Genomic DNA, 23,984 nt, shown 5'->3' with positions numbered 1-23,984 from the left:
CTGATGATCAGGATTAGGAATTAGAAAATTTTATAAAAGTTAAAATAGATTTATAAGATTTTATAAAAGTTAAAATAGATTTATAAGATTTCGGAACAGCCATTTTGTTAAGAGATTGTAATCAATTGTTCCCAGAAACGGCCCAGCGTGATCTTTTGACTGAGCCACATTCCTTAGGAATTGGTTTGGGCTATAATTAAGAGTTTCTATAGTGTAGGTAGAATTAGCAAAAACAGAGAGGAACTGGGATTGAGGTTGGTTATTAGGTGTTGCGTATGCATAGGTTTTAAAAGTTATTGATTATTAGAATATTATGATATTAGAATTGTTGTATTGCTTTTGAGAAATATTAACCAAGCATGAGGAATAGTGAGATAGTTTGGGATCCTCATTCCTCATGCTTGGGGAAACACCTGGTGGGTGGGGGACGCCCCTCATCTACCTGGCTCTATGTTCATGTAAATGTCTTGTGATTTAATTGGGATTGCCCTTCCTCTTACTCCAGGAAACACCTGGTGGGTGAGGGATGCCCCTCATTCACCTTGCTTTGTGTCCATGTAAAAGTTTTGTGATTTAATTGAGATTGTTCTTCCTCATGCCTGAAGAAACACCTGGTGGGTGGGGGGGCGCCCCTTCTGCACCTGGCTTGTGTTCATGTGGAAGACTTGTAAGACTGCCTGTGTAAAATTTGGGATAAATACACGCTGTAAACCCCCAATAAATGGCTTCTGCTCAATTCACTGAACAGATGTCCACCTTCTTTCTTTCTCTTTATATCTATCCCTCCATTTTTCTTTCTTTTAATATCTATCCCTCCTACAGAATCGGCTTCTACACTAGACAGAGTCCAGCTTCTTTCTTTCTCCCCCAGTCTCTTTCTTTCTTTTAATATCTATCCCTACAAGTCGCCGATGCCATCACACCTTCCAAGGGACCTCCTAAATCCCTTTTCGGGGGCTGGCCCCTCAAATGAGCCCAGTAGGTCGAGGGTGCGGTGGCCATGAGCGTGCCACTGCACTCCAGCTTGGGCGACAGAGGGAGACTCCAACTCAAAAAAATATATATATATTTCCCCCGAAGGGGAGTCAGATGCTACAAGTCAGGCAAGGGCTTCCAGCCTCAGCACTACTTCTGTCTTGGGTCAGGTGAGACTCTGTTGTGGGGGCTATCCTGTGCACTGCAGGGCATTTGGCATCCCTCACCTCTACTCACTGACAGGGATGCCAGTAGCACCCCTACCCCCTCACCCCTCAGTTATGCCAGCCAAAAATATTCCCCAACATGGCCACATATCCTCCGGGAGGTAAAATGTCCTCAATGGAGAACCACTGGTAGAGCTCAAGAAAGATCCAAAAATTCTGGTTTGGTGAACTGCCACCCAGTCCCTTACTAATCCAAGTTGTCAGGGGCATGGGGCGCTGCTTCTCCAGGGTAAAAGTGCCATGGGGTTGTCACACTAAGAGGGCCATCTGTACAGCCCCTGCATCCCTGTGACCCTTTGAAGGACATGAGAATGAGGAATGGATCATTCTGGACCCCTGGGACAGTTGCTGAGAAAAATCAATTCCTTCAAAACAGTCCAGTTCAGTCCCAAACTCAGGAACTCCAGCGAGAATGGCAATAAGCCCAGGGAATCCTATTCACTCCATTAGACCCTGAGCACTCCTGCTCCTTTACCAAACCAAGAGATGGAAGGAAGGAGAAATCTATAACCATCACAGGCACATGTAACTATAAGCTGTTGTCTATGCTCAAAATCTAGACGGGCCTGTTCCAGCTCACTCACCAGGCAAGCCAGCCTTCCCTGCCAGGCCTCCAGCCTCCACTGTGCTGGCAGACAAGCCTGCCTGCAGTTTCTCTAGTTTTGACTCAGTATTTTGGCCTCCCGACTCTACATCAGTTGACTAAGAAAACTCCCTTGCATCCCTTTTCTTCTGTGACTCTACCTCCCAGATAATGAATGACAAAATGAAACTTAGATTTAGTCTTATAATTCTACCCAGACCCAGAGTGACATTCTGACTGACAGGCACATATCCAAAAGAGCTAGGTCGATGAGCCACAGTGACAGCTACAAGCAGGAGTCAGGGAAGAAGTGACCCAGAGATTGCATGATGTCAACTCATCACCTCCAAATGTGCAAACGTGACAAGATCTAAATTTTTAGAACTTGACTGGTGAAGTAAGTCAACTGTATTTACTGCTTACACAGTCACAGTCGCCTCCAGGAAAGTCCCCTTGACAATGGCTCACCAGGGAAAACACAACTGCTGCCCCTCCCTGCAGCCTTGTGGGTGGGTTGACAGTCACATGTCCAGCTTTGAGACTCAGGGGTGCTTAAACATCATGCCTGTGGAACACATGTTTCCCATAAGCCAGAGGAAGGGGTGTCTCCACTAAACACAGAGGCCCCAGCAGCATTTCCCTAGTTTCCTCAGGGAAATATACACTGGTGGGTAGTTTCCTGAATACAAGGATTTCCTCTGAATCTTCCTCCAACCTTTGATCCTCCAATAGCTGCCAGCTACTAATGACAGAGAGTGCAAACAACAAGTCTCATAAAACCTTAAGGAAGAATCCCCTGCTCCCCATAGAGAGTTCTGCCCAGGAATGTGAGTAGGTTCATGACTGGGACCTCGTGCTGCATGTAAGCACTCCACTGAGGTCTGCAGCTGCTGGTCTCGATTTCCTATGATGGTATCAGTGTCTCATGATCTCCAACCAAGAGCACTGTGACTTTCAGGGACTCTGCCACTTAAACAGATCTGCAAATCACTGGAGGCAGAGGAGGGTTGTGGCAACTAGCAATGACTCTGAAAGCCTACTAGCCTAGTTGTGCGACCCTGGGCAAGTTCCGTACCCTCTCTGTGCCTCAGCTCCTTCATCTGTAAACTGGGAGTGACAATAACCTCCCCAGGACTGTGGTAAGTATCAGATGAGTTAATACATGTGAAGTGCTGAGAGTAGTATCTGGCACATAAGAGCTCCCAATGGGCCCACTGCTATCACCACCACCACTATCCTCATCCCGTGGTAAGGGACATGCCCTTGCAGATCAAGTACACCAGTAGGTGAAGACGCTTTCGAGCCCTCCCAAGGGGGCGGTGCTCTCTCCCACAGCACTGATTTGGGATCCCTATGTGTGGCTGTCCAAGAGCTCTTAAGGGACACCATGAAAGGAGCAGGGGCCACAGTACCCGGATCATGACCATGTGCGACTCCAGCAAGATCTCAGGGAAGCTGGGCTGTAGCACCTCCAGGCTGATGTTTGGCACTAGGGGAAAAAAACACAGAAGAAAAGACTTTGTCATGCATTCTCCCCTCGCAGTCTGTCTGTCCATGGTATCCACATTCCTACAAGTCCAAGTGCAGCCTTCCTGACAAGCTGTCAAAGTGGTGAGGAGACTAGAGAAAGTCTGGCCCAATTCTTGATCCTTTATTCTGGTACTAAGCATCATCAAGCATTCTGAGAAATCCAAAGGAAGCAGATGAGAAGGCCTCCCGCATGGTGCTCCGAAAGTTCTCGGCACCGTCACCCTTCACTGTGTTACTGGCTCAGATGCTGCTACCCTGCTGGGCATGAGGTCTGTGGGGACAGGGACCGAGGCTACTTCCCTTCGCCAATATATCCACAGGGCCCCATAAGGCATACTCAGTAAAGAGGTGTGTAATTAGTTAGATGGTTTGGCTGGATTCAGTATTAAGAACACAATGGAAAGCACAAAGGGAAGAAAAAATTGTGTATAAGCTTAAGGGGATAGTTTAGGAAAACAGCGGATGCTTCCACAAGCTGACACTGAAGTGGAAATGTCATACTGGAGCCTGGGAGTAGTGACATAGGGCGCAGATCAGGGCTGTGGCTGCCACTTTCCACACAGGTGCTGGGTGGATGGGGAAAAGCTCTACCCTGGAGCGCAAGGGAAAGTTCCAGCTTGCTCCAAGTCTGGAGGCTGGGGAGGTACCCATGGTGCAGGGGAGAGGGGCCCAGATGGAGATGAGACAGATGAACCTGCAGATGGCCACTGGTCACTTTAGGGAGAGGAGTCTAAGGAGGGAGTGGACAAGAAGAAAAAGGAGCCAGCTCTATAGGTATACACAACTCCCGTAAGGAAGTTAGGATTAAAAAAGGAAGAGATGGCAACACAATGCCATGACAGCAAAGCCTCTGATGGTTTGTGTATCGTATAAATGCTGCCCTCCGGAGCCAGCCCAGAAGGTGACCCACTCACACTTGGGGTTGATGTGGTCCTCTATATTCCAGATGGAGTTGAGGGTTTCTTTGAGGTATGGAGTGCAAGTCACTTCCAGCTGCTCCCAGCCCCTGTGAAAAGGAGTCACACTGTCTCTCAGAAGACCTGAAGTCTTCCATAGAGCAGCACTGGCTTCCATGGAGCCCTTCTCTCTTCAACCTGGCAGCCATTCTTTTTAACCTCGCACTTCTATCCTAGGAGTAGTCTAGCATATGGCACTCCCATTTAAAGAGACACAGACCCAGAGAGTTATTCGCACAAGCCAGGTGTACACACATCCACTTATAAGAACACATAATCTCGAAGCTGCCCTGAAGTTCTGTGCTCCATGCGACCTGAGGCCTGTTCTCCTCCATCTGCTACGAAGAGAAAGCAGACGGCAGTGCACACTGATCCCTGGAAAGCGAGAGCTTCTGGTGCACTCTCCGTGGGCAGAAGGAAAAGCCCAGCCTCGACAGGGATATCAGAATCTGAGACTTACCACTTAGGCAGAACCTTTCCTGAGGAGCCCAGAACACACCCTGTGACCAGATGGATGAGGCGAATTCGACTTCTCAGCACTTTGATCCGGTTTCCAAAGTTTCTGTTCACAACTTCAATCCTCCAGAAGTCATTTGAGTCTCCTGTCCCATTCTGCCACATACGCCAAGAAAAAAACACAAAGCAAGTGAGAGGACTGTAGAGAAAAGGTGTCAAAAAGAGAAATGGCCCCCCTTTCAGATGCCACCATGTCACAAAGGCTAATGACCAAGTCAGCCTCGAGGGAGGTAGGAAAGGGTCAAGAGGGTCATAGAAATGCCCCAGCTCACGACAACAATCCAAAGAAGGAGTGCAACTCCTAGGACCGGAAGTCCAAGTCTTCACTTCCTAAGAGGAGAGTCGAAGCTCTAAACAGATGTTTCTGCCCTTAAACAAAACTCAAGAAACCATGCTGAGCCGACAGAAATAGATTTGGGCTACTTGCATCTACTACTCTGGCCATCTGGAGCCTCAACTCATCTATGCCAAAAACGTCTGGCCTGGGTACTGCACTTTGGAAATTAAGACAGTCGTATCTAATTCTCCTCAGGAGACACCCACAAGAATGAAGATGAGAAAGTTCAGAGTCTTGACTTGGGTACAATGTGGGATGAGCAAACAGAAAGAGGGCTGGGAAATTCACCTTAAAGAACCCAGAGTCTTTACTTAAGATCTTGGAAGGGAATGAAACTAAGAGTCACAAGTATGTTTCCGCTAGTAGTTTTTGTCTTCAATTACCCCACAAGCCATAAGTATTCAGAGCTTTCACTCTATTAACGGCATCTCCCTGAGGTAGTTAAATACAGAAGCTATGTAGATGACATCCCTTTGCAGAACAGGGATGCAATCCTTAAAAATAAAGCCAATTGAGAATTTGGGATCTGCCAAAGATCAACTTACATATTCATAAGGGGCCATATTGTGGGTCCTTGGTTTCTATGTCCAATGAGATTTTTTTTTTTTTGAGTTGGAGTCTCACTCTGTCGCCCAGACTGGAGTGCAGTGGCCGCTCCCGGCCACCGCAGCCTCGACCTGCTGGGCTCCAGCGATCCTTCCGCCTCAGCCTTCCGAGTAGCCGGAATTACAGGCATGCGCTACCATGACTGATTGTAGAGATGAGGTCTCACTGCCTAGGTGGGTCTTGAACCCGCAGGTCCAGGCGATCCACTCACCTCAGCCTCCCAAAGGCACGGGATTACAGGCTGAGCCACCGAGCCCGGCTTCCAATGAGATTTTAAGAGACCCAAACAGTATTCACATCTGACATTTATTAAGTATCAGAACACATACACGGCATGGTGGTTATATGAGGAGAGGGATGGAGATGAACAGACTTCACAGGCTGCTTTCCCACAGCAAGCCTCGCCAAAAAGCCCCTGAATGTTCAGCGAGTCCCAGTGCAGCCTCCAATCCTTGAGAACACTCCAGAATTCTTGGGAAGATGTGTCCCACCACACGGCCCTGAGCCAAGGCCCATACTTTTCACATCCAGCGCACACCCCAGTTGCTCACTTACTATGCCATAGCCAGTGACCTGATAGTGCTTCCGGGTCAGGGGAGCCTCATGGTAGTGACTGTGTAAGTTCCGGGAAGTCCTGGAAGTTAGAAAAGAGAACTGTCACTACCCTGAAGGGATGTTCATGCTTCTTCATTAACTAAGGATTTTCAGGATCATCTGCTAGGACAAGCAAAATTAGAATCTTAACTATTAAATCCAACACATCAGGAACTTGTTTCCTATTTACTCACAAGAAATACCCAGAGATTTACTCACAAGAAATACCCAGAGCCCAGCCCGGGAGAGCAGATGGTCAGAGCACTGGCTGACATGCCAAGACGGGGGCTCACTGTAGTTGTTGGCAGGGGTGGGGGGTAGCTGTCACACACTTGGGAGCTCCGAAGCACTTAGCTTGCCTGACTTATGAGGCAGATGTGGGGAGAAAATGAAAACGTGTCACCCACACATGCCTGAGCAAGGTAGCCTCCTCACCCGCCTCCACTCCATCTACTCCCACCACTGGTTTTGCAAAGTGGAGACCTGTTGGGCAGGAGGGAGTTAATTTAGCTTTTACTTGTTTGGGTTTTCACATCAACTCTTCTCACTTTTATCCATAAGAAGTAATAAATGTTCACTATAAAACTTCTGGAAATTTGTAAAATTTAACTGAAATAAATAATTTGTTAATGATACAATGAAATGCATTAAATAATAAAATAAAAAATTTAAGTGTCCAGGATCCAACTGACTAGAGACAAACCAATGCTAATTGCTTACAGATATGTCTATATGGAGATATATAGATACATGCATATATATATATATATAATCCCCTGATTAGTGTCTGAAATTTTTGCAGGGCTACTTCTTCTGCCTAGTGCTTCTGCCTGCCCCTATTTCCTTGTGTGCTTTCTTATTTTTGACTGTATGCTATTCACTGTGGCTGAAAAGCTGTTCGTGGGAATGGATACTACTTGCATGTGCTATTTGTCATGCACCTAGGAGAATTACCAGTCTAGGATCATGTTCATTAAGTTCATGACTTGAAGATTCCAAGATTACCCAGGCTGACATGAATTTGAGCTGCATATTCATGTGAGGATCAACTGGTAGTGATAACTTCTCAGGCACCATGGATAGCTCCTCACCCAACCCCCTCCCCCAACACTCTGCTTGCTACCAAAGTAACTTTTCCTTATAGGTAGATAATGCAGATTTATCCTTATCCTAAGCTTTTTGGGGTTCCAAATTTTGGAGAAGGATCACTTAATAAATTTGCCACTTTGGGTGAGCAGAGAGCTTTGACTTTAAAACCTATTCTCTGGCTGGACGTAGTGGCTCAGCCTGCAATCCCAGCACTTAGGGAGGCCGAGGCGAGAGCACTGCCTGAGACCCGGGGGTTTGAGACCAGCCTGGGCAACTTGGTGAGATCTCATCTCTACAATAAATCACAGGCAGAGGCTGCGATGGCTGTGAGTGTGCCACTGCACTCCAGCCTAGGTGACAAGAGTGAGACTCCAACTCAAAAAACAAACAAAACAAACAAATAAAAAGCAGTCAAAATGAAAGCCCAGAACTCAAGACTGTGGAATCAAAGCAAAAGTGGCTTTAGTGTCTCACTTATTTCTCTGGATTCTCTTTCCCACTTAGATTTTGGCCTAGTGACTCTTTAATATCTTGTCAGGTTTTTATGCTTTCAAGAAGTCTTTGTATTATTCAAGTATTGTTAGTCATTTTCAGGGAGAACATTAGTTAAATAAACTAGCCTGCCATATTCTCAGAAACAGACTCCTACATCTTTCTAAAGGCAGCCACTTAAGAGGCTTTGGGTGCTGGGTACAGTGGTGCATGCCTGTTATTGGAACTGTTTGGGAGGCTGAGGTGAGAGGATAGCTTGAACCCAGGAGTTCGAAGACAGATTGGGCAACATAACGAGATCCTGTCTCTTAAAAGAAAAAAGAAAAAAAAAAAGGAAGTAACAGCTTTGGGCAACTCATATTTTCTCCTTTTCCTCTAGGAAATGGAAACTGAAAGGTGCTCTCAAAGTTCAAAACTCCTCCAGGTCAAAATAGGTAGGCAAAGGCTGGCCTGTTTATCTCACAACCTTCATAAAATGCTAGCATGGCAGCTCTGTTCCATTTTCTAGAGCCTCAACCAAATCTGAATTCTGTTGATTTCTTAAATGAACTCCCTACCCCTGGTGCCCACACCATTCATTTGTCCAAGTAAAGAAACTTACTCTTTGTGTTCCAGTCGAATGATGTCTCCATGTCTTACAAACTCCACTGGGAAGGAAGGGTCTCGGGGATCTGCCAAGAAGAAACAAGCAGTGATAACTGAGATCACTCACTGTGCTAGCGTTAACTGAGGGTCCACCAGTAAGCAGTTACATCACCATGTGTTGGAGGTGCTGACAGAGTGCTCTGGAACCAAAGAGGAGGGCCCTGATTGCCTCGGAGAGTTACGAGAAGGGTGTCCCAGAGATGATGCCTAAAAAGACTCTTAAAGGTGGGGGAGACTTGTGTCAGGTGAACAGTGGAGGAAGGTACCAGAATCATGGAAGAACAAGACTCATCTGTCGATAGTAAATGGTCTCATACTGTTGAAGTGGGTGGGGCAGGAAGGAGAGTGGGAACAGGAGATGAGGGTCTGAACAGGTGAGGCAGGCTGCAGATTCCAGGCTGGGAGACATGGCCTCCATCTGACAGCCTGAAGTCCCCATGGAGCAGAAGCTGGGAAGATAAATAACAACATTTTAGTAGTACTAACATAGTCTTCTAACAATTCATTCCATGCAAGTGATCATTTGTCCAGCTCTCCTCAAAATCAAATAAATCCAGAAAACTTTGCCAGTGACTGTCTTGTTTCTGGCAATAGACTTGCTAAATGTGAGGTGAAAAAAAATGATGAAATGATGAAAGGAAAGGACTACTTCTGTATCCTCTCGAAGTCAAGACCAGTCAGAATCTAGAAAGGTGATGACATGGAAAAGGAGCTGGCAGTAATAATCACAACACAGAATAGATCCCTGCAAATTTCTGACCCAAACAGTGAGACATCAACACACTATAAATAGCTCAAGGTCAGGAAAGAGAAATTTGCCAGTGCAAATCACTGGCTCTCAAGAGAATCAAAGAACTCAGCTATGCTGCCTTCTGAGGTCTCTTAAAAAGATTAACTAGCAAGATGACAAATCAAACAAGTCAATCCAATATTTCACACAGATTGGAGAGGGAGCATTTACAGTCATCAAGATCACAAAGACCTTAGTCTATAAGGTTCCAACAAAATCCTAAGTCACTTAGGTGAAATGCCATTGTCTTTACTCAGAGGCTACAATAGAATAAGAGACTAAGATGTCTAGTAATGAATACACACATGTCCCCCCAAATCTAAAATAATAAAATAAAAATAAGGATGTCCAAAGCTTGGGTTCATGCCTACATGACTCAGAAGTAAAACTGGTCTTCCCTCATGACTCTTCACTGTGAGAGAACACTCATGTTTGCCTGTTGAATCAAAATGCAGTCGATACTTGTGTGATGAAACTGTAAAAACAGACTGTCCAATGGGGTCATCATGTGTACTAGTGACGGGCAGGATGCAAAGACAGTGGTGGTGCCCACCACGTTTCCAGCCTTAAAATGGCGACAGAGGCGACAGAGCAATGAAGGTGCATTTAGTTGAGCGACTGCCCACTTCACGAACGCTCAGGAACAGCTCACTCAGGGGATCTGCTGAGGAGTCACAAGGGACACCCATGACACAGGACTGTCAGCAGTGACAGCGGGCTCAGAAGGTGAGAGGAAGAAGCCACTGCGTGCTTCTCGGCCTGCAGGAGCCAGCTATCTGACCAAAGAAAGGCAGATCTGGACCTGGGCTTGCTCTTGTCCTAAAGCCCTGAGAGCCGGACAGGTGTGCTTCAGTGCCACTATGTCCAGGCCAGTGAGGGGCAGATCAACAGGCACTGAATGACACTCCAGGCACCAGTCTGGACCACGTCCAATCACAGGGTGGCTGGCAGGTCCTCAGGTCTCCAACCACTGGCTCAGTACAGTGATGAACAGTGGGCAGCTCTATCTTACCAAGACGACTTGAGCTGTACCACATGGTGGGGCCTGCAAGGCTTGGTGTGCTCTGAGTTAGGAATGAAAGCAGCCACCAGGTACCTCAGCTGGGGCTTCTCACAGCTCCTGGTGGCATGCTCAGGTGACCTCTTCACCTGGAGTAAGCCTGAGCCTGGCCCTGCTATCTTCAGAATGGCAGCTCTAAGGGCAAGATCTACCTGTTTTGCCGAATGCATATTCCCTGTGCCTACAACAGTGGTTGGAACATAGTAGGTGCTCTATAAATAATTGGTGGAAGGATAACTGAGATCAGTAAAGGTGTAGTCAAAGATTCTCAGGAAAGCCCATCGCAGGATCATCCTTTTGGAGGCATCAGAGATGTTAAGAAGGGCTCAAAGTCCATAACACGAGAAGCAGCAGCCTGTGACCACATTACCTGAGTCTGTGTTATGTTTCTTGATAATCCACAGGTTGTTGTAGTCCTTGTGCAGATAGGTGGTGACCTGGGTGGGGGAAGAGGGAGGAGGGGGAGGGAAGGAGAATACGTCACTATCAGTACAGCTGGCCAAGGACAACAACAGCAAACTAAGCTCAAGCCTCTTTTTTTTTTTTTTGAGTTGGAGTCTCACTCTGTTGCTCAGACTGGAGTGCAGTAGCCGCTCCCAACCACCGCAACCTGGACCTGCTGGGCTCCGGCCATCCTTCTGCCTCAGCCTTCCAAGTAGCTGGAACTACAGGTGCGCGCTACCATGCCCGGCTAATTTTTGATTTATTGTAGAGATGAGGTCTCGCCAAGTTGCCCAGGCGGGTCTCAAAACATAATCCAGCCATCAGCCGGGGCCGTTTCCTAACAGGGCTCAGAATTAGCACTGGAGAGATACTGTCCTTCCTTCTGCATTTAGAGGCCTTGTCTCAAAGAGCCTTCTAGATCTGTTTCTTTGTATCTCTGCATCTTAGCCTTAAAGTTCCAGACTTCTAGAGGGAGGCAGCAGGATGCTTTATGTAACAGTTTCCAGCTCACAAAGGGAATGAGGATTTAGTGCATTTTAAAAGTAATCAAGACCATGCCTCAAACTTCCTAAATACAGAATTTATGCCTTTGGGAGGCTGAGGTGAGTGGATTGCCTGAGCCCACGGGTTCAAGACCCGCCTGGGCAACTTGGTGAGACCTCATCTCTACAATAAATGAAAATGAGTCGGGTGTGGTAGCGCACGCCTGTAGTTCCAGCTACTTGGAAGGCTGAGGCGGAAAGATCGCCAGAGCCCAGCAGGTCGAGGCTGCGGTGGCCGGGAGCAGCCACTGCACTTTAGTCTGGGTGACAGAGTGAGACTCCAACTCAAAAAAAAAAAAAAAAAAAAAGAATTTATGCAATTATAGTTTTTATAATGTGGCCAAATGAAACTAAAAGGCTCCATAAATATCCTGTCCTAGAGTTTTAACCCATAGTCATTTCACACACACTGATTTCTAAAACTTGTGTGTGTGTGTGTTTATGAGCAAATGTCTGTAATGCTACATAGGAATACTCTAACAGCAAAAGTTTGGTAACAGTATAAATGTCTAGTAATAGAGAAACAGTTAACATAACAGTATGTCCATGGGATAGAATATTCTACAGCCACAAAAAAGGTTTCAGAGAAGTTTTTGGCAGCATGGGAAAAGGCTCATGAAATGCTGGTGCTAAAATGGCGGCCGTGTAATACAGACACTGTTCCAAGTGTTGGGGAGATCTTATCTCATTGAATTGTTACACTTTATGCTGTAGGTACTGTAGTTATCCCCACCTTACTTACAAGGACACTGAAGTGAAGTAATTTGCTCAAGGTCACACAGCTTATGAGTTGGGGAGACAGGATGTAAACCAGGGCAACTAATTCCAATGCTCCCAGGATACAGACTATATATACAAGATTATGCCAATTAATAAAGTATAGAACTATTATAATCCCAATTGGACAATGTACAGCCATGCACTACATAGTGACATTTTGGTCAACAACAAAGTTCATATCTGATGGTCCCATAAGACTATAATATTGCATTTGCTGTACCTTTTCTATGTTTAGATATGTTTACATACACAAATATGTACCACTGTGTTCCAACTGTCCACAGTATTCAGTACAGCCACATGCTGTACAGGTGCGTAGCTTGGGAGCAATAGGCTATACCATATAGCCTAAGTGTGTTACAGGCTGTACCACATAGGATTAGGTAAGTACACACTATGATGTTCACACAATGACAACATCATCTCATGAAGCATTTCTCAGAATGTATCCCCGCCATTAAGTGATGCATAACCCTACTTGCAAAGAGATTTGAAATTCACACTTAGGGGGAAAAAATTATTTTGCTGTATTATGGCTACTTCATTTGAGTGGTTTTTGCTGTGCTTCTCAGAAAAAATTAGAGATGATGATATTAAAAATACACAAGAAGTTAAAAAGTCTTGGTGGTCATAGAAAAATTAAAGTTAAGTTCACACTCTTTAAACAGCTAGACACAGTCCATCCAACTTGAGTTTTCTCAAGGATGTTAAAGGCTGTGGTGCTCATGCATGTACTGTGTGTGTGTGTGTGTGTGTGTGTGTAGTGGGAGTGTTTTTGTATGCTTTTACAAAAGTCATTATTATTACCATTCCTACATCTTTATCATAAGTCTGGTCCATGGCCTCTTTTTCCCACTGAAATGTTTGTTTTGATAATAGTTTTTAAAAACCTGAGATTTCCTAGGAACACAGGTATCCAATTATAGCAGAATGCTATACATCAAAAAATTCAGATAAACATTAATCTTCTGGGATGATGTATTGCTTTTGTTTGTTTTTTAGACTTTTCCATATTTTCCCATTTTATGTTATACATGTTATACTTTAAAAACATTGTACAATCGAAACTGTGACCTGCAGGGCAGGGAGGGCCACCAGAGATGATCTGGTCCAATTCCCTTCAATTTACATGTGAGGAAACAGCTGAGAGAGGCCAAGTGCTTCAGTCAAGGACAAAGCCAGACACTCTGTCCCTCGCCCCACACACTCCCTTTACACACCAACCCAGGTCCACACCTCCACACACAGGTTCCAAGTGCACCACGCCAGCTCAACAGGACCTTTCAGGATGTGGCCCTTCTCTCCTCTGCACAGTGTGGGTGTTCCTAGTCACTCTATCTGTAACTATTGTCTTCTACATGACACCTACAGCAATTTGACACCATTAGAAGGCGAGCTGTTTCTGTGCTGGGTATACATTAGAACCATCTGGAAAACTTAAAACCAAAACCAAAACACATGATGCATGGACCTCCTCCTAGATGCATTAAGTCTTCCTCTGCAGTAGAGTCCAGGCTCAGAATTTTTTAAAAAATCTCTCCAGTTGATTCTAAAGCACACCAGGGATAAGAACCACTGAGCCAGAGACAAGCGGAGAAGCAAAGGTGATAAACTGATATGAAAACCTGATGCCCTGGGTCAGCTTTCTAGTAAATAAAAAGGGAGGAATAATCAAGTATTTTAAGAAGCACAACTTTTGCAAAGTAAAGACACTGGTCATTTCACGAGCAGAGAAGCTTCCCTTCCAAGTGTCTCAGATAACAGCCTCTCTCTTGGCCTCACCTCATGAGGTCCCACAATGCCCAATGGTCGACCTCCTCTTTCCAGTGACCTCTCCTCCTTGCACTCTCCCTCCACCTCTCCTCCAGCCTCCCTGCTCCTCCCTTCTCCGCCTCTCCTCTTCTCAGTCTGCGGTGTCAATGCGCCCAGGGCTCCTTTGCTGGCCCTCCTCCCTTTGGGCACTGCCACCCATCCCCTGGTGTGCTTGCACCCACAGGCTACACACTCAGGTCTCTCTCTTGAGACAGCCATAAGCCTAAATGCACAAAGGAAAACTCTTCCTCCTCCTCCACTTCTGATCCTGTGAAGCAGTATTCTCATACATTCACCCTGATGTCCAAGTCATAGGCTTGGCACAGCTCTTCCTTGACATCTGTCCAACCCCAGTCCCGACGCTCTACCTATGATGTGCTTCCTGTGTCCATTTCCACCTCTGCCCCCGTGTTCGCCCTGTTCATCACCCTTTGTCATAATTACTGCCTCCTAATTGCTTCTTTGCATTGACTGCATCCCTGCTGAAGTTATCTTTTCAGACCAGAGTTCTAGTCACATCTTGCCCTCATTTAATAACTTCCACTGCCTCCCTGCTGTCTATGGAACAAAGTCAAATCTACACAGGCCTCTCCCAATCTGGTCCCACTATCCTCTCCAATATCCGGCTTCTCCCTCTCAGGTGCCATGCACTACAGCCACACCTAACACTCCTTAACATGGCCCCGGTGTCGCTCACCCATTCAGATGGCACTCGGGGGCTAGCCCTCTTATGTGCACTTCTCCTTCTCATGTATTATATCATTTAATCCTCACAACACCCCTACAATGGAGAGAAGTACTATGAATTTTCCGCAATTTAAAGATAAGGGTACTGAAGCACAAAAAGAACTTGTCTAAAGCCACATTCCATATGAAACCAGAATTCACACCAGATCATCTAGTCTGGCTCTCTACTCTGTGGCAGGCAATGTACCAGGCCCTTGAACCTTTCAGAAACTGGCAATCAAGGGAAAAGAGACAGGAGGAAGGAAGCTCTCTCAGCTCAGTAGGAAAAGGGCTGCAGCACTGGCATGCAGGGGCGCCCAGAGGCCTCTTGTCAGAGGGGCACTTAAGCCAGCACCACAGAGTGGGTCGCGGAGTCAGACAATGCCTGTGTAGAAGCCTGAAGAAGTTGGGCAAGCCAGGGGAACGGGAGGGGGGCGGGAGGAGGAAGACTTTCCAGTGGGGATCAGTGTGAGCACAGCACCAGGAGCACGCGTGAGGACAGCCACGATAAACATGGCGAGCATGACATGTGGGCAGAGTCTCACTCACCTGCTGCTGGCGAGCACCGATGCCCTCGGGGTAGAGGTGCCTGTGGGAGTGCAGGTAGCCGATGGCCATCCGGAGGTTCTTCACAGTGATCACAGAGCCGTAGGCCAGGTCTGAGAGGAAGGGACGCGGAGGGGTAAGTGGCGAGGCGCAAATGGCGAGGGCTGGAGGCTGCCCGGCCTGGGGAGCCTCGGAAGCCACAGGATTCACTAGCCCTGAGAGTCACCACTGGCCCAGGACTGCAACGGAGCCAACTCAGGAGAGAGACATCCCCACAGGGCACCACTTGTGCCCTTTCCTCCCCACCCCGCTGGGGACTTCAGAAAAAGCTGGGTTTTAACACTCATTTTAAAGCACCATTGGTAATAGTCAAAGATTAAAAACAACATGTCCTTCAGTCAAGGTCTCTACATGTGTTCGATGGAGTAAGGAAGAAGCGTGGCATGTCCCCATCTGGAACGCTCTCCAGGACAGATGTGACAGGCTGGCTTTGCACCCCACATCTACATCCTTTTGAACCTAGCATAAGAAATAACTGTTTAATAATGTTTTGGGATTTTTTTTTGCTCTAAATTAAAAAAACACACAGAATAGCCCACTCCCTAAAAGTGTCCATCTCCTGTAGGTGATGGGTACCCCGAGAGGCCTCCTCTCTCTCTTGTCACTGTTCCTCTTCTCAGTCCCTGGAATCTAGCCAGTCTGCCATTCACCAGTGCACTCAGGCCGGTCTCTCATGCCACCAGTAATGACCAACTCCTGCTTCTCTTTGATCATTCAGTCAATCAACAGAATATGGACCCAAGGGTGGAGAGGCCTGCCATGGTCCCAGAGGAGCCTGTCTAGGGGAAGACGGCTCACAGTCTGGGTCCTACCTATCTTTCTCAAATCTGTCTTCCAGTTCTGGTCTGCAGATGACCCACACCTTGAGTCTGCCCTGTCCTTGGCTTTGATCGTGTCATCCTTCTGCCTGGTATGCCCTCTCCTCCACCCTCTTCCCAGTAAGATCTACCCATCCTTCCGTGGCCTGAGTCCAAGGCAACCCACCCCATACATCTCTGGCCCTCCCACTCCCAGCAGCCATGATCTCTCCACCTTTCAGTCCCCACACTTGTTCCTGCATTAGGCATTCAATGCCCACAGTGGCACTGGGAGAAGCCTCTACAGCAGACTCCGCCTCAGTCTCTCTCTGTAATCAGCAAATGAAAGCAAGTCGCAGGTGGGAGGTGGGACTGCTCAGCCGCTCCGAAGAGTGTCACCAGATTCCCTGTGACTGGCCTTCGCACAGAGCTGGCTTGGAGAGCCCCGGAGGAGCAGCTGGCCTCTAGAACCAAAGGGTCTGCAGCTCGGGACACCTTCCTCCACGCTGTCCTGGCTCCCTCACAAGTATTCTTGCTCCCACTCTGCCATCTACAGGCCAGAACAACCCAAGCTACCTGTCTTCCCATTCGGTTCCCAAGATGCCCCTCTGCCTTTTACCTTTGTAACAGCCCAGGGACACTCACGTTCTGGGATGGAAGCATTGTGAAGGTTGTTTCCTGAAAGCCGGGCCTGGAAGGCAGAGCTGAAGAAACCATCACCAGGGCCACTGCAGGGAAAGGAGGGCAGAAAAGAGCCAAGTTAATAGAGCAAAAATTGTGACTTCCCAGAACCCCTGGGTAGAGATCTGCTCAGTTAGTTAAAAAGAAGTAGAATCATGCCGGGCATGGTGGCTCACGCCTGTAATCCCAGCACTTTGGGAGACTGAGGCATGAGAGGATCGCTTGAGTCCAGGAATTCAAGACCAGCCTAGCCAACAGAGTGAGACCCTGTCTCTTCAGAAAAGTAGCCAGCATGGTGGCACATGCCTGTGGTCCCAGTTACTCAGAAGTCTGAGGCAGAAGGATTTCCTGAGCCCAGAAGGTAGAGGTTGTGGTGAGCTGTGGTCCCTGCCACAGCACTCCAACCTGGATGACAGAGTGAGACCCTGACTCAAAAATAAAGAAAAGTAGAATCAGAGTGATAGTGTGGCATCATGGGGCAGACATGAATGATGGAATCAGAGAAACTGGGATCTAAATCCCAACTTAGTTACCTACTAGCTGAGTGACCTTGGACAAGTTCACCTTGTTTAGCTTTAGTTCCTCATTCATAAACTGGAGATCAAAAAACAAAAGAACTCCCAAATGACTGTGATTAAATGAGATAATGTATATAAAATGCTGCACACAGCTCCTGATACTTTGCAGTTACTCGTTAAACAGGAGTTGGTGCTGCAGTTATTATGATCCTCACCCCCCTGCACACCTTACTGCTGCCTGTCCCTGCAACTATAGGGACTCTTTTTAGAGATAAGGGGACAGTCTGGCTACAAGGAAGTTCTCATCTACCTTCAGGTCAGGGTGCTGGTCTTTCTGAGCCCTTGGCTTGCCCAAAGGATAGAACACAGGAGGAAAGAAACAGGAAAAAGCCCCTGGGCCTCTCCTGTCACCTAATCACAGACCCAGGAATTCACCTGGCCCATGCCTGGCTCTGGCAAGAGGAAGCTCAGGGCAAGACACCAGGAAGGACACGGCTGTACCTTTTATTCAGCACCATGAAGTGAACAGCAAAAGTGGCCGTGTAGAGAGCCAGGGGCAGCACAATGAGGCACAGGATACGAGCAGTCAGGTGCTTTCCCACAGTCACCTGCAAACAGAGGCAAGCGGGGCAGGGGCACATGGGCCTCATCAGCCTTATACCCGGTACGTGCATAATACACGGCTTCAACAGAAAAGTCATAATCATAAGAAAAAGCCAATAGGATAGAAGAGAAAGCAGGAACCTGAGCCTTTCCAAAGCACCCACCACTCAAGTTACACAGAACAAACACAGGCCAACCCCCTGCCACCTCTCCAGGCCCTGCACCCAGCACCCTGGGCTCCACTGTGCCATGGACACAGCCCCACCAGCACATGCAGCATCACTGCTCGCCAGTCCCCTTCGTGTCCAGACACATGAGCCTCCTTTCACTTTCCCAGTGCTTCCTGTACTGTTCCAGCCCCACCCATCACTTGCCAATTGCTCCTCACTTTAGCTTCGGGCCGTGGCTTCCTCCCAGAGGCCTTCCTGGACTGCTTGAGACTGGCCTAGTGCCTCCTGGTGCCTGCTTACTTCCCGCTCCACTGACTCCAGTGTGGAAATCCTACCGTATCCGTCTGTATATACCCCACACCTCACACTTAGTGGATGGGCTCTATATTTTCTGGATGAATAAGCCAACTTGTTAGGCGTTTGGGTCCGAGGGGACAGGGAGGCATCACAGAAAAGCAGTGGAGGCCAGGAGTCAGCCTAACCTAAGCATGAATCCTAGGTCAGCCCCAGGTCAGCCCCAACTACCCGTATGGCCTTAGGGAAGTTATTCCTCTCTAGACCTTGCCTTCCACATCTGTACACTGAGGACACTGAAGCTCCACTCCCCAGGGCTGTTAGGAGAGTCAATGAGACTATTAAGGCAAAGCACTCATATTGTGCCTGCACAGAAGAAGCCCTTAATAAGCAACAGTATTACAGTAAGCTCTGAGGGCCCCTCCTGGCCTCCAAATACAGAGACCCTGGGTCAGGAAACGAACACTGTGAGTTCAGAAAGTCATCCCATCCGAATCACGCTAAGTCCCCTTGGTCAGTCTACCACACATTCAGTATGAGCCCAGCTGTATAGACTTTTCTGCCTGGGTAGTTTGTATAACATGTAAAAGACACTGCAGAAACTGAAACCAAAAGAGACTTCTAGGGATGTTAGTCCGTCTTCTCCTTTCCACCTGCCTAGCCCCCTGGGGCCAACAGCCCCTCCCCCACCTGCAGCAGAGGCTCCTGTGAGCAACGCGGGGAGCAAAACATGTCTACAACAGGCACTTGATTCTCACCAACGAAAGACGGAGGTCTCCAAGCAGGTCCCAGAGTTCTGAAACAGTGTTCAACCCCACGTGCAGGATGATAAAGAGGCCAACAAACTTAACCCCCAAAGCACCAGCGAGACTGATGCCTGTCAGGCTCAGCCAGAACCACCAGGGGGCAGAGAAGGGCCTGAAAGGCAACAAGACAGAGCTCAGTCTGGCAGCTGGAACCAAACTGGAAAGCAAGAGTGGCCGGGGACAAGGAAGGGTCTGAGTTGAGAGGCTGTGTTGTGTCCACTGTCTTGGGGGCTCCTAGCCTCAGGGGACCATGGCCTGGCTCCATGGAGGCTGTGGTCTGTAACGCCCCTGAAATGGCAGGCAAGCCACATTATGAGTGAGTAGAATATTTTTCTGGGGAGAGAATCCACCGTGTCCCTGGCTAAGTACAAGCTTAGGGTAACAGAACGAGTAAAAGGAGAATTCACCAGCCTCAGCAACACAATGAATCCTCGTCTCTACAAAAAAGTCAAACAATAGCCAGACATGGTGGCACACGCCTGTAGTCCCAGCCACTTGGGAGGCTGAGTTGGAAGGATTGCCTGAGTCCAAAAGGTGGAGGATGTGGTGAGCTGTGACTGTGCCACTTGCACTCTGGCCTAGGTGACAGAGTGAGAACCCTACTCAAAAAAAAAAAAAAGGGAATTCAGTCAGCCCTCTCCTTTGTGTGGCCTCTGAACCTGTCAAAGGCAGCGAGTGCTTACTATGTGTCAGGTGCCATTCCAAATACTGTACAATATTTACTCTTCTAACTTTCACTACAACCCCACAGGGGAGATCCTATCATCATCCTCTTCTTACAGATGAGGAAACCATGGCACGGAGAGGTTAAGTCATTCAGCCAGCAAGCGGTGGAGCATACCTCTAACCCAGGCAGTCAGGCCCAAGGTTAGTGCTCGTGACAATTCTGCTACACGTACTACATGTACAGCACCTGCCCTGCCATGGTCTGATGATCCGCTGCTTCCCCTGCTAAAGTGAATGATCCCTAACAGCCAAGGCCTCCGGACCTCGGTACCTCCAGTTTCTGGCACAGTACCTGGCACACAGAATGCTGTTAAGAAATGGCAGATGGAAGGGTGTGGCAGAAGACAACCCAAAGTCAGGTGGGCTGAGAGTCGCTGCTCAGGCTTGATTGTCATCATGTGACTTAACGAGCTTGGCCACGGGTAAAACTAAGTGACTTCTGTAAAAGCCTAGGAGGGGCCAACTCCTTTGGTCTGAATAGCATACACGGCCTATTCTTTTTTTTTTTTTTGAGTTGGAGTCTCACTTAGTCGCCCAGGATGGAGTGCAGTGGCACACTCATGGTCACTGCAGCCTCGATCTGCTGGGCTCAGGCGGTCCTTCTGCCTCAACCTTCCAAGCAGCTGGAACTACAGGCATGCACCACCATGCCTGGCTAATTTTTTGATTTACTGTAGAGATGAGGTCTCGCCAAGTTGCCCAGGCTGGTCTCAAACCCGTGGGCTCAGGCAGTCCTCTCACCTTGGCCTCCCAAAGTGCTGGGATTATAGGTGAGAGCCACCATGCTCAGCCTAAATGACCTATTCTACTTGGATGATCTGGTAGAAGGGTGATCTGGAAAAGACTATTCTAGAAGCAGATCAGAGATTTCAGATCAGTTTTAGAATTGACCAGGGCCTGGAAGGATCCTCTTGTCTGGTAGGAACCACTCAAGCCAACCTTTATGTATGCTAGTCCCATCACTAGGTCAGGAGTGGATCAAGCATTGAGAGCAGGGAGGCAAACAGTTCCCAGGCAGCATCTCCCCAGGGCCCGCCCCAGGACAGAGCATGTGAGAGGTATGCTTGTGCCGGGACCTTCTCACCAGCACTGATGCTGACGGGTGGCTCAGAGTCAGGCAGGGGAAAGCACCAGGACCCTCCATAACATCCATAAACCCCAACCCAATGGTACCTATCCTGTGAAGATAATCACACTTGAAAAAAGTACCTGACATTTCTGTCTCACATATAGCAAAAATAAAAGCATCTATAGAAAACTTTTAAAAACCTATTTTTATGACCTAAAACGTACAACTAAGTTAAAAACAAGCAAAAAGTATGCCTGCCTCCAACTCAACTTCAAGCCAGGTCCTTTAGACACCTGTCCTGGCTCTCTCTGGTCATTATGGCAGCTCTGGAGCTGCCACAGCCTCTGACCCTCCCCTCCCAAGGACAGTGTTGCTGACCTGTCGGCACAAGAGTTGTACTTGACCATGCTCAGCATGGCAGCCATGATGAAGAACATCAGGATAGGGTCGAGGAGGATGTACTGGGACAGAGTAAGGCATCCTGTGTCTGAAAAACATGAGCACACTGGTGAAAAAGTGGGGTCAAGAAGGGGCCCCAGAAGACCAAGCACCCCAGCAGTAGGAAACAGTCCCCCTCCCCATTTACTGCATGTAAGCATTTGTGCAGTCAAGACTATATGGGCCATGAGGTTTCACAAAAGTTATCAGGGAGGTAGAAGGCTGCAGCTTAGGCGTACATCAAAGCCCAATGACAAGAAACAGTGTCTCACACTGCCTGTAGGTCCTCATTCCAAGAGATGGTCATGCCATTCGCTCAGAGCAGTCCTGACACAAGGTCTCTTTTTCCTTTCCACCATCAAAAAGGAGTTCTGCCGCCCTGCTTATGGAGCCGCAAGCTACCTAGGATGGACTCTTATCATTCTACAGAGTCCCTATTGGGAATGGGTTCTCCATATAGGTCCAGAGTGATTTTTTAGAACTCAGATCTCATTACATCATGCCCCTGCTTAAACCCTCCAATGTCTTCTCATCTCACTCAGACTAACACATTCTCATAGCAGCTGCCAAAGCCTATATGGTCTCCCTATCCATCTGACCCCACCTCCTGATACCCTTGGCCTCACTCAGTTCTGTAGTTCCTGGACCCATAGAGGCTTGTGCCAGAACTACCACATACACTCTTCCCTCTGCCTGCTGCTCCTCCCTCAGGCTCTGCATGGCTTGACTCTTGTTTCTTGCAGGTCTCTGCTCCAAGCTATCTTCTCTGCAGCTCTTCCTGGAGCCCCTCCCTGAAACAGCACTGATCTTCACTACCCCATCCCTCACTCTGCTTCACTGTCCACATTGCACTTAATGCAGACGTGTTAATTGACTTGCTTATTTGCTGTCTGCCCTACGAGAGGGTGAGCTCTGTGAGAACAGAGCGTCTCATCAGTGTAGTCTCTGAAGCCAAGACAAGTGGTCTGGCACAGGCTAGGTGCTAGAGAATAATCACTCGATGAAAATGAATGAATGAATGAATAACTGAAGATGGAAATTAAAGGTATGAGGAAAAGCCACTAACCTCTACAGAGAAAGTCGATAATTTTGCAATATATGTGTCAAAACAAAGCAACATATCTGTCAAAGCAAATCCCTAAGATACCCATCTATATTGGTCTGGACTTCTCTAAATGTTAAGCTCCACGAGGTCATGAATTCACTTTCCTAAGAACAAGACCAACTTCTGAGATCAACTCTCGTTTATCCAAATGAAGACTATCCACATTCTGCTCTTCCCCACTACCCAACTACTTCTGGGGCATTTGCCCTTGTATTCAGTTGAAATTAGTTTAGGAAGTGCAAACTTGTCTTAATATTAACCTAAGAAAAGCAAAATTAGAATTATAAGCTTCCTTCAAACACACACACACACACACACACACACACACACACACACACACACACACACACATCTCATCATCCACTCCAAACTCAAATGTGAATAACCTGAAGTGAATCTATGCCTTGGGATTACCCCTGCCCAATCTCCACTCCAGTGGCAGAAAGTCTTGCTATGGACAAGCATCTACGTATGCAATATTACTAGTGAATAAAATGAGATCTGGAATAAACACATTTTACCCAATCCTAAAATTAAGTAAGAACTGGGCCCACAAATAGGACCCTTGAATGTACTGATTTCCAGCTACATGCACAGTGTGGTAGCCCATTTCCCAAAAACCACAGTACGTGTGAGACAACTCACCAAAGGTGAGGAGGGCAGCGGTGAGCAGCGCTGCTGGCAGGGACTTGGACAGGTTCAACACGGTGAGGTAGGCAAAGGGGATCAGCCAGGAACCGAGGAATGCACAGAACTATGGGAGGAACAGAGACACTGTCATAACAAGCTACGCATCAGAGACCTACTTGGTACAAACTAAGGTTTAAACAGAGGACCCTGAGGAAAGCATGACTTGGTGTCCTACAACCACCCAGAGCATCTACATATAAGAAAGACGTGGTGTCACTGGGAAGAGTCACTTCAAGCAAGATACATGTTCCACTGAGCAACAACCTGTGCACGGACAGGAAATCAGTTAAGTTCAGCCAGGAAGATGTGGGCAGGACTGCCCCGTCACCGCTAGCTGTGACCTTGGGAAAGTCACAACTCTCTATCTCAACCTCATCTGTGCAATATGAAAAATAAGAGTTCCCACTGCTAGGATTAAAGAAGCAAAGTGTTATCAACACACAGAAAGTAACTGAGAAACATTAGCTTCTATTACAAAACTGTGAGTACACATTGAGAAAGATACAAAGTTAAGATTTCCACAGCAAATCCACAATGAGTCAGGCCTATATCCAATTATGCATGCTATGTAGTATTCAAAAAGTCATTAGGAAAACACAGAATGGGCTGGGCACCATAGCTCATGCCTGTAATTCCAACACCTTGGGAGGATGAGATGGGAAGATCGCTAGAGGCCAGTAATTTGAGACCAACTTGGGCAACAAGGCAAGACCTTGTTTCTAATACTTAAAAAAAAGCCATAGAATGCCTTAAGAATATCAACTGGAGGGTAGAAGA

At 47.5% G+C, this 23,984-nt stretch overlaps 1 protein-coding gene across 1 annotated transcript in view; it reads right to left on the bottom strand.

The window, feature by feature from the left end:
- POMT2 (protein O-mannosyltransferase 2) overlaps positions 1–23,984 on the bottom strand; it is a 43,251-nt gene that overhangs the window by 4,795 nt on the left and 14,472 nt on the right. Inside the window, exons 4-15 of the mRNA XM_008057065.1 lie at positions 23,163–23,271; positions 21,353–21,461; positions 19,132–19,291; positions 17,808–17,914; positions 16,753–16,835; positions 15,254–15,363; positions 10,771–10,837; positions 8,507–8,576; positions 6,286–6,364; positions 4,732–4,883; positions 4,230–4,321; positions 3,198–3,274 (exon numbers count right to left, since the gene is read on the bottom strand). Of these exons, the coding sequence (XP_008055256.1) occupies positions 3,198–3,274; positions 4,230–4,321; positions 4,732–4,883; positions 6,286–6,364; positions 8,507–8,576; positions 10,771–10,837; positions 15,254–15,363; positions 16,753–16,835; positions 17,808–17,914; positions 19,132–19,291; positions 21,353–21,461; positions 23,163–23,271 (1,215 nt within the window). The remainder of the gene's footprint in view (positions 1–3,197; positions 3,275–4,229; positions 4,322–4,731; positions 4,884–6,285; positions 6,365–8,506; positions 8,577–10,770; positions 10,838–15,253; positions 15,364–16,752; positions 16,836–17,807; positions 17,915–19,131; positions 19,292–21,352; positions 21,462–23,162; positions 23,272–23,984) is intronic.

This window comes from Carlito syrichta, unplaced genomic scaffold (assembly GCF_000164805.1).
Source record: "Carlito syrichta isolate Samal-C Ts95f unplaced genomic scaffold, Tarsius_syrichta-2.0.1 Scaffold302712, whole genome shotgun sequence".
Classification (NCBI taxonomy): domain Eukaryota; kingdom Metazoa; phylum Chordata; class Mammalia; order Primates; family Tarsiidae; genus Carlito; species Carlito syrichta.
Note: the sequence above shows the minus strand (reverse complement) of the source record. Positions and strands in the feature narration are given on the sequence as shown.